Here is a 10,461-nt window from a genome sequence, read left to right as displayed (position 1 = left end):
TTCTCTCATTTACACCAACTCCAAATAAAACACAAAAGATTAAGGATTAAAGAAAAACTGAGGATCAAAAATAAAGTTTAGTTGCACACAAATTAAGAAGAAAAAAGAAAAAATAAGCACCATAATCATCACCCAAAACCTGAGACAGATGTTTGGACAGGTAATGAGTTTCTTTATGAGTAATTTGCACATGAAAACAGGCAGGTATTTACTTTAAAAATGCATCAATTCATTATTTTCCTCACAGCATCCTTGAGTTCCTTATTTCTCAGGCTGTAGATGAAGGGGTTCAGTGCTGGAGCAATCACTGAGTACAGAACTGAGAATGCCAGATCCAGAGATGGGGAGGAGATCATGGGAGGTTTAAAGTAGGCAAAAAATGATGTGCTGATAAAGAGGGAGACCACAGCCAGGTGAGGGAGGCACGTGGAAAAGGCTTTGTGCCGTCCCTGCTCAGAGGGGATCCTCAGCACAGCCCTGAAGATCTGCACATAGGAGAAAACTATGAGAATGAAACAGCCAAACAGTAAACAGACACTAACCAAAATGAGCCCAATTTCCCTGAGGTAGGAGTGTGAGCAGGAGAGCTTGAGGATCTGAGGGATTTCACAGAAGAACTGGCCTAGAGCATTGCCCTGGCACAGGGGCAGGGAAAATGTATTGACTGTGTGCAGCAGAGCATTGAGAAAGCCACTGGCCCAGGCAGCTGCTGCCATGTGGGCACAAGCTCTGCTGCCCAGGAGGGTCCCGTAGTGCAGGGGTTTGCAGATGGCAACGTAGCGGTCGTAGCACATGATGGTGAGGAGGGAAAACTCTGCTGAAATGAAGAAGACAAAGAAAAAGACCTGTGCAGCACATCCCATGTAGGAGATGGTTGTGGTGTCCCAGAGGGAGTTGTGCATGGCTTTGGGGACAGTGGTGCAGATGGTGCCCAGGTCTGTGAGGGACAGGTTGAGCAGGAAGAAGTGCATGGGGGTGTGCAGGTGGTGGTCGCAGGCTACGGCGCTGATGATGAGGCCGTTGCCCAGGAGGGCAGCCAGGAAGATGCCCAGGAAGAGCCACAAGTGCAGGAGCTGCAGCTGCCGCGTGTCTGCCAATGGCAGGAGGAGGAACTGGCTGATGGAGCTGCTGTTGGGCATTTTGTTCCTCAGAATATTTTGATCTGTTGAGGAGGAAAAGACAGGAATTATTTAGGCCAGATTTCTACAAGCAAAACACTGCATATGTCACAGCCACTCCACTCTCAGGTTCTCTCCCCACATTCAGACTTCCTGTAGCTCCTTCCCCTGAGCTCTGGGGTTTGCTGCATAAGGGGTCCACTGGAACCAGTAACTCTGTGATGGGCTCCTGAGGAGTCCTTCTTGTTTATCGGTGAGGGGGAACTCAGAACACAGGGTGATCTCTAATTGTAATCACAGAATCACAGAATATTCTGAGCTGGAAAGGACCCTCAAGGATCATGGAGTCCAACCCTTAGCCCTGCAGAGAATCATTCCCAAGAATTACACCATGTCGCTGAGAGCTTTCTACAAGTGTATCCTGAGCTCTGTCAGCCTTGGTGCTTTGACCACTGCCCTGGGCAGCCTCTTCAAGTGCCCAATCACTCTCTGGGAGGAGAAACTTTTTCTAATATCCAACCTTAACTTCCCCTGAAATGTTCGGTCATTCCCTCGGGTTTGTCACTGGCCAGTGACAGAGAAGAGATCAGTATCTCTCCTTCCTTCTTCTCCCCCCTTGTGATACTTCAAAGAGCTTCTCAGCATGGCTGTTTGCACTTTGCCAGCTGAAGAACTGAGCTGAGGGAATTATTTCTATTTGTTCACCCAGTTGCACCTGCCATAGTTAGTAATGGTTGTGGATGCTTGAAATCACTGACAATCTATTTGCTCTGTAGGTCAAGTCTTGTGCATCCTGAGAGGCAAAGGGACAGTCCCTTAGTGGAGACAGAAGAGCTGTTCTGTCCATCAGTGCTGTTCTCACCTGCCCTGTGCTGGCAGCTTGGAGCTGGATGAGCATCACACACAACTGTTCCCCCAAAACAAAACTGCATACTGCTGAGAGCAGAGGAACCCAGAAATCTGGGTCCAAAGAGCAGAAAGAGAAACTCCTCACCTTTTTCATCTCTCTCCTCCCAGACTGAGACACAGAGCAATCACTGCAGATGCCCAGAGCATTTCCATGGATTTAGTACTGAGGTGATTTCTCCATGGAGTTCCTAGACAGCACAGAGATACTGTGGGAGAGCTGTGCCCCTTTGGAGGGCATCCTGCAACCCTGCAGGAGACCCCGGGAAACAAATGGATATCCTGAAGTTGCCTGGAGGGGTCCTGGGCACTTTGCTCCCACAGAAACATCACTACAGCAGGACCCAAAGGGTTTGTGCCTGGACAGGAACTGAACCTGACACCCTCAAACCCCTGCACTGGCTCAGAAAAGCCAATGGTGAGAACAAGGACAGCACAGGCAACAGATGATGGCAGTGATATGCCACAATGCTCCTGCCAAGGGAGGAGGGACACACAGAGACAGATGGAAATCAGAGGCTTATCCTTCCCTGGGCTGTGGCTACTGCAGGACAATGCCCACCTGAGCCCCCACGGGCCTGAGGGCAGAGGCTCTGCTTAGGCTGGGAATGGAGCCCAGGGAGGAGTTGGTCAGGGGAAGGTGTCTGTGCCACAGGGCCAGCAGGGAGGTGCCCAAATGCCCCTCCCCAGCATTTGTGGCAGCAGCTCCCTCTCCCTCCCTGCCTGTCTGTGCTGTGAGGAGCTGTTCCTGCCAGCAGCCACCTCCCTGTCACTCCTTCCACCCACACCTTCTCCCTGCAGGGCTATGGGGCAGCTCCTTGGCCGTGCTGAGCTGTCCCTGGCAGGCAGCAGAATCCCTGCCCCAGCACACAGAGCTCTGGGCTGCAGGACCCTACCCTGCAGGACAGCCCTGGGCACCCCTGACTGCCCCCCTACCCTCACACCCCACAGCCATTCCTGCCAGAAGGGAAACTTTTTGCCCTGGGCCTCTGATGCTCCACACCAGGAAGTCCAGGAGAACCCTCCTGACAGGTCCTGTCAGTGCTGGCATTTGGCAGGTGTAAGAGACACTTCCAGGAACTCACCTGCACTGCTCTGCAGCCAGAGACTTACCCTGGGAAAGAGCTGTGAAGATTCCTCTCCTGATGAGCTCTCACCTGTCCTCCCACTCCAGGACACCTTCAACCTCTTTCTCACTTCTCTTGTCTGCCCTTGGTGCCTGCGGGTCCTGCCCTGCTCTGCCATATGGCCACCTCCTCTCCACTGAAGAACTGTGGGAGTCCTTCTGAAAGATCCTGGAAGCTGTGGGATGTGCCAGCTTTAGGAGATCCTTGCAGGAAAGGAAGATTAACTTTCCTGCAGCCAGAGAATTCTTCTTTCAAATTCTGTGCAGTTTTCTCCTTTAATGAGAGCTCAGTCCCCTCCCAGCCCAGGCTGCCTCTCACCTCTGTCCCTTCTCTGCTGTGCCCTCGGTGTGTGCAGGCAGTGCCCTGAGCCCTGCTGGGCTGTGCACAGGAGCTGCTCCTGGGCAGAGCTGTCTCTCTGCAGCGCTGCCCGCTTGCCAGGAGCTCCCTGTGTGCCAGGAGCCCGGCCCAGCTCAGCAGCACAGCAACAGCCCAGGGCATTTAATGGCCCTCTGGGGGGTTTGGTGCTCAGTCCCTGAACATCAGATCATGAGGGAAGTTGCAGAAACCTCTTGAGAAACCCAGCTCAGATTCAAACTGTAAACTTTCTTGTAATGCTAATGGGTCCCATTGAGGAATCAAACTCAGAAAACATTTCCAGCATCTTGTAAAATCACAAAGCTGGAAAGAGTAATGACTGGTCACAGAATCACCAAACCATCAGGCTTGGAATAGACCTTCAAGATCCTCTGGTCCAACTCTGAATGCAGCACCACCATAATCACCCCTAAACCAGTTCCCAGAGTGTTACATTGATTCCAAAGGGGTTTTTGGTTTCTGATTTTTCACATTTTGTAGATTTAGGAACACAGAACCTATAGATTTTTAGTAGGTTAATATTTCTAGCTTAAGTTTAATGTCTTTCTATCTCTACCCCTGCCCCAGAACAGGCAGCAAGATTCTCTAGCTGTTTAGTCTCTTTTCCAAGGTAAAGAGCTGAAGGACATCAGAAGGCCTATAGAACGAAACATAAACCATGTCAGAGTGACCCAGAAGTCAGGACTGGAAGAACTCCAAAAGACCTTTGTGTGCCCGAAGAAGAGGAGGTGGATGAAGACAGAGGGTCTTGACCATCCCAGACCCAGTTCCAGGGGGTAGAACAGGGTGGAACCAGGGCTGGACTGAGAAATGTGTAAAGCAATGATTGGAGAGATCTTATTATAAAAGCCATGCGAACTAGAACTGGAGGGCACGTGCATGTCATGTATTCCTGTGGGCCGTAGGCCTGTGATATTAAAGGACCTTTACATTTTATCTTACCCTACACTAACGTGGCTCAGAGTCCTGCTATGGGGGGACACTCACAGCATCAACACCCAGGTGCCATGTGAACACTTCCAGAGACACCACCACTTCACTGAGTTACTTATTCAAGCCTATACACTCAGGGGAAAAAAAAATTAATATCTAATCTGAACCTCAACTGACACAATTAAGGGTCATTTTCTCTCATTTGGTCACTACAGCCTTGATAGAACAGAACAAATCCCACCCCACCAAAACCTCATTTTCAGTCTTTGCAGAGAGCAATGAGGTCCTCTCTGAGCCTCTTCTCCCCCAGACTCCAGAACACCAGTTCCTTTAGCCATTCCTCATGACACATTATTTCCAGACTCTTCCCAAGCTCCATTCCCTTCACTGGACACACTCCAGGCCCTCAAAGTCCTTTTTGGAGTGAGGGGCCCAGAACTGGACACATGACTTGAGGTGGGGCCTCACCAGTGCCCAGTACAGATGGACAATCTCTGTCCTGGTCCTGCTGGTCCCACTAATTTTCATACAGGCCAGGATGCCATGGGGCTTCTTGCCCACATGGGCACTCTCTGACTCATATTCTGCTGCTCTCAAACAGACATCCCAAGTCCCTTCCGGCTGAGCAGCTCTCAGGACACTCTGCCCACAGCCTGGAGCATTCCATGCGGTTTGTTGGGACCCAAGGGCAGCACCTGACACTTGGTCTTATTGATCCAGCTTGTCCAGATCCCTCTGCAGAACCTTCCTGCCCTCCAGCAGACCCACAATCACACCCACCTTGCTATTCTCCGCAAATTTACTGAGGGTGCACTCCATCCCCTTGTCCAGATTATCAATAATGATGTTAAACAGGACCAGCCCCAACACTGAGCCCTGGGGAACCCCACTAGTGACCAGCCCCACCTGGATTTAGTTCCATTTCCCACCACTCTATGGGCCATCAGCCAGTTTTTCACCCAGCAAACAGTTCCCTCATCCCAGCCATGAGCAGCCAGTTTCTTCAGGAGATGCTGTGGGAGGTGGTGCCAAAGGCTTGACTGAATTCCAGAGAGACACATCCACAGCCTTTCCCTCATCTCCTGAGTGGGTCATTTTGTAATAGAGGGGGGTCAGTGTGGTCATGCAGAATCTGCTTTTCCCAAACCCACAGTGACTGACCCTTATTCCTTGGGTTCTTTCACGTGCCGTGTGATGGCACTGAGGATGATCTGCTCCATGGACTTCCCTGGTACTGAGGTCGGGCTGACAGGTCTGGAGTTGTTCAGGTCCTTCTGGCCCAGTCTGTAAATGGGCATCACAGTTGCTGGTTTCCAGGCAGCTGGGACTTCTCCAGTTCACCAGGAGTGCTGGGCAATGAGTGAAAGTGGCTTGGCCAGCTCTTTCTCCAGCTCCCTCAGTACTCTCAGGTGCATCCCATCTGGGCCCAGGGACTTGTGTTGGTCTCACTGGTACAGTAGGTCACTCACATTTTCCTCCTGGATTGCAGGGGCTTCACTCAGACTCTTATCACTAACTTCTAACCCTGGAATTGGGTATCCAAAACACAACTAAGTTTTGGTGTTAAACACCAAGGCATGGAAGGCATTAATTCCCTCCTGCCCTGACCCTGCACTGCCTCTGCATCCAGGAGAGGATGGAGACTCTCCTGAGCCCTACTTTTGCTGCCCATGGATTCAGAGACACATTTTTTGCTGTCTTTAACTGCAGTGGCCAAATTCAGTTCCAGCTGGGTCTTTGGCCCTTCACATTTTCCCCCTCCATAACTTCACCATATCCTTGTAGTTCCCCCAAGTTTCCTGCCCATCTTTCCAGAGGTGATACACTCTCTTTTTTTTCCTGACATCCAGGCCATGGTCTGTGTTTAACTAGGCCATGCTTTCTGCCCCCTGACTTGTCCTAGGTCAAAGAGGCACAGCTCCTGGAGCTTTGAGGTTTCCTTCTTAAAACACCTGCAGCCTTCCTGGACTCTTTTTTTACTTTCAGGGCTGATTCCCAATGCAATCCATTCATCAGTTTCCCAAACTGGCCAAAGTCTGTCAGCTGTCAGTCCAAGGTGTCAGTTCTGTTGGTTCCCCTCCCTTCACCCACAATGGAAGTCCCCATTATTTCATGGTCTCTGTGCCCAAGACAGCCCTGACCACCACATCACCCACCAGCCACAGAATCACAGAATGCTTTGGGTCATGAGGGACCTTAAAGAGCATCTCGTTCCAAACCCAGGGGCAGGAACAATTTTCACTTGACCAGGTTGCTCAGAGCCACATTCTGCTTGGCCTTGAACAACTTTCAATGATGGAGCAGCCAGAACTTCTCTGAGCAACCTGTGCCAGGGCCTCACCACCCTCACTGTAAAGAATTTCTTACCAATATCTCATCTAAACCTTCCCTCTATCAGTGTGAAGCCATTTCCCCCTTGTCCTGTCATTTCAGGCCCTTGTAAATACTCTCTCTGCATCTTTCTTCTTGGCTGCCTTCAAGTTCTGGAAGGCCACAATTAGGTCACCCCAAGGCCTTCTCTTCTCCAGGCTGTACAATCCCAATTCTCTCAGCCTTCCCTCATGGCAGAGCTGCTCCATCCCTCTGATCATCTTGGTGGTCTCCTCTGGACTCGCTCCAACTGCTCCATGTCCTTGCTGTGCTGGGACCCCAGAGCTGGAGGCAGCTCTGCAGGTGGGGCAACATCCAACCAGGTGTGTTCCAGCAAGGACAGTGTGGAACCTCCTGGAACCAAAGGGGACATTGTGACACCACAGAACCTCCTGGAACCAAAGGGACATTGTGACACCACAGAACCTCCTGGAACCAAAGGGGACATTGTGACACCACAGAACCTCCTGGAACCAAAGGGGACATTGTGACACCACAGAACCTCCTGGAACCAAAGGGGACATTGAGACACTTTAGGGCCTCATGGAAACAAAGGAATCCAGGGAGACTGTGGAACCTCATGGAATCAAGAAGTCATTATGACACTCCAGGGTTTTTGGAACCCAAGGAAACCTGGGACACTGTGGATCCTCACGGAGCCATCGGGCAATTGTGACATGTGGGAACCAAAGGAATCCTCAGATAGTTTGGAACCTCCTGGAATCAAGGGGCCATTGTGACACTTCAGGGCCTCATGGAACCAAAGGAACCCTGGAACATTTTGGAACCTCATGGAATGAAGAGGCCACTGTGACACCTGAGGTCTCATCAAACCAAATGAACTCAGGGACACTGTGGAACCTCTTGGATATGAGGGGCCATTGTGACACTGCAGGGCCCAGGGAACCCAGGGAACACTGAGACATTTCAGAACCTTATGGAACAAGGGGCTGTTGTTACACTGAGGAGCCTGATGGAATGAAGGGGTTTTGTGACACTGCAGGGCATCATGGAGCCAAAGGGACTCTGGGGCACTGTGGAGACTTATGGAATCAAAGGCCATTGTGACACTGCAGAGACTAATAGAACCAAAGGAACCCCGGGAGACTGAAACCTCCTGGAATCAAGGGGCCATTTTGACACTGAAGAGCCTTGTGGAGCCAAAGGGACCCTGGGGCACTGCGGAATCTCATGGAACCAAGGGGCCTTTGTGACTTGTGGGGACTCCTGGAACCAAATGAACCTCAGGACATTTTGGAAGCTCATGGCACCAAGGGGCCATTGTGGCACTTCAGAGCCTTATGGACCATGACAGGATGTTCTGTCCTGATCAGGCCCAGAATCCACTCAGAGAATGCAAACAATGCAGCCTCTCTGTGCTGAGTTACTGCTGCCACCAAGGGGCTGTGTGTGTGATGAATTCTGCTAAAACCAGCCTGGTTCACCAAACTGCAAATGCACATCCTGCTTTTTGGAACAGGATCTGACAGAGAAGCTGCTCACTGGAATGGAAATTCATGACTAGCAATCCCTCACTGTATAGCTCTAAAAGCTCTGTCCAACTTTCATATGGCAGATCCTTCCACAGACTGTCTTGAAGCATGTGGAGCTTCTCCCATGAAGCAGGGATGGCTCTTCATGGTCACTGCCCATGGGTTAAGGGAAGGAGAGAGATCTGCTCTATTTAGTTGTGTGAGAGTTACATCAATCTCTGCTTAATGATCGTTTCTTTTTGCTGGCTTCAACACAACTGTTTTAAAATAACTGCTTTGACACAGTGCACTACACTATTTTATGCTATAATATACTCTGCTAGGAGGTTTTTAGCTTTTCCACAGTGTACTGAATATTTAAGTAAATGATTAAGATCTTTCATCTATTCACTTGTCTGTTCTTTTCTCTGTTCATTTCTCATAACAAATAACTCATTTTATAGATCTGACTTGCCATAGTTAAAACCTTTGGAAAAAAGTGATTCAGTCACACCTCTATAATTCCTGAAATTTAAATTGCACAGTAAGTCTGAGGCTAAGATTGGATTCAGTCACCCCCAGGCTTCTCTCTGAGAAGGAGTTTAGAAAGCAAGGGGTCCTTTCTGTCCCAACAGCTCAATGAGACACCTTCTCTAATAAACTCTGTCTAAAACTTCTATTACCTCTGGGACACCATGAGCTTCCACACTGTCCTAGGATTCCTTTGGTTCTATGAGGCCCTGCAATGTCACAGTGATCCCTTCATTCCATGAGGTTCTGCAGTGTCCCAGGTTCCCTTCAGTTCCATGAGGTCCCAGAGCACCAAAATGACCCTTTGATTCCATGGGGTTCTGAAGTGTCACAGTGTCCCTTTTGTTCCATCACTGCGAAGAGTCACAATGAGCCCTTAATTCCATGAGATTGCAGAGTTACAATGATCCCATTGTTTCAATAAGACTCTGCAGTGTCACAATTCCATGAGGTTCCACACTGGTCCCTTGTGCTACTCAAGGCCCTGCACCGAGACAAAGGTCCCTTAAATCCATGAGATTCCACAGTGACCCTGTGATTCCATGAGGTCCTGCAGTGTCACAGTGGTGGTGTCAGAGATGGTGGAGCTTTTATTTTTGTAGTTACAAACAGAATGAGAAAGAAATAATGTCACCAAGGGCACCTTGGAGGTGCAGACTGGAGATGCGAAGAAAGGAATTTCCCTCCAAGAGAAATGCTCTGATACAAAGTGTCACAAAGATGGGGTCTGGATGAGCCCAAGGCTTTATGGAGGAGCCAGGGAGGACGAGGGATGTCAGTGTAGGAAGGGGCCAGCGAGGTGGGGCAGCCGGGGGATGCCGACAGCCTGCAGGGAAAGGGGCAGGGCATGGACACCGTAGGACAGCCTGGGCTGGAGAGGAGACAGGGATGTGCAGAAGCTGAAAGGCCCCAAGAGAGCCAAGTTGTGCAGGCCTTTGGCCATGGCTGCTGTGTGTGCCCCTGATGGCATGAGGAGACAAGTGAGCCTTGCAGCCCTGGGGCCTCATTGCCTCCTTGTCCCAGCTCAGCAGCCTGGGAGGTGCCACCCCATCCTCCTGCCCTTGGCATTGCACATCCCACATCCCAGTGCCCCAGGAAGAGCCCTGAGGAATGAGGGAGGGAATGGATCTCCCTTCTCAGGGGCTGGAGGTCAGGGCTAGGAGCTTTGAATTCTGAAACACAGCCAGTTTAACTCAGCATGAGAGACATCTTTGACTTGCTTGTCCGTAACTGTCATCATTGCCTCCAGTTTTCTGCTCTAACTGGAATCTGGGGACACTTTCTCAGTCCTGTCACTCAGTGGGACCCATTAGCACTACAAGAAACTTCAGTGTTTCAATGTCAATTTGACTTCTTAAGAAGTTGTTTGAACTTATTCTGATGGACTGAGTTTAATGTAAACAGCACAAACCCCCCAGAGGGCCATTAAATGCCCTGGGCTGTTGCTGTGCTGCTGAGCTGGGCCGGGCTCCTGGCACACAGGGAGCTCCTGGCAAGCGGGCAGCGCTGCAGAGAGACAGCTCTGCCCAGGAGCAGCTCCTGTGCACAGCCCAGCAGGGCTCAGGGCACTGCCAGGGCAGCTCAGGGACACCAGCAGGGCACAGACAGAGCTTAAATGGGCTCAGCATT

General features: G+C 50.5%; 1 protein-coding gene across 1 annotated transcript; it reads right to left on the bottom strand.

The window, feature by feature from the left end:
• Nucleotides 1-224: 224 nt before the first annotated feature.
• LOC139673893 (olfactory receptor 14J1-like) lies at nt 225-1,139 on the bottom strand. The gene has a single exon (XM_071559826.1). The coding sequence runs from the start codon at nt 1,137-1,139 to the stop codon at nt 225-227; it is 915 nt and encodes a 304-aa protein (XP_071415927.1).
• Between the last annotated feature and the right edge of the window lie 9,322 nt (nt 1,140-10,461).

This window comes from Pithys albifrons, chromosome 7 (assembly GCF_047495875.1).
Source record: "Pithys albifrons albifrons isolate INPA30051 chromosome 7, PitAlb_v1, whole genome shotgun sequence".
Taxonomy (NCBI): Eukaryota; Metazoa; Chordata; class Aves; order Passeriformes; family Thamnophilidae; genus Pithys; species Pithys albifrons.
Note: the sequence above shows the minus strand (reverse complement) of the source record. Positions and strands in the feature narration are given on the sequence as shown.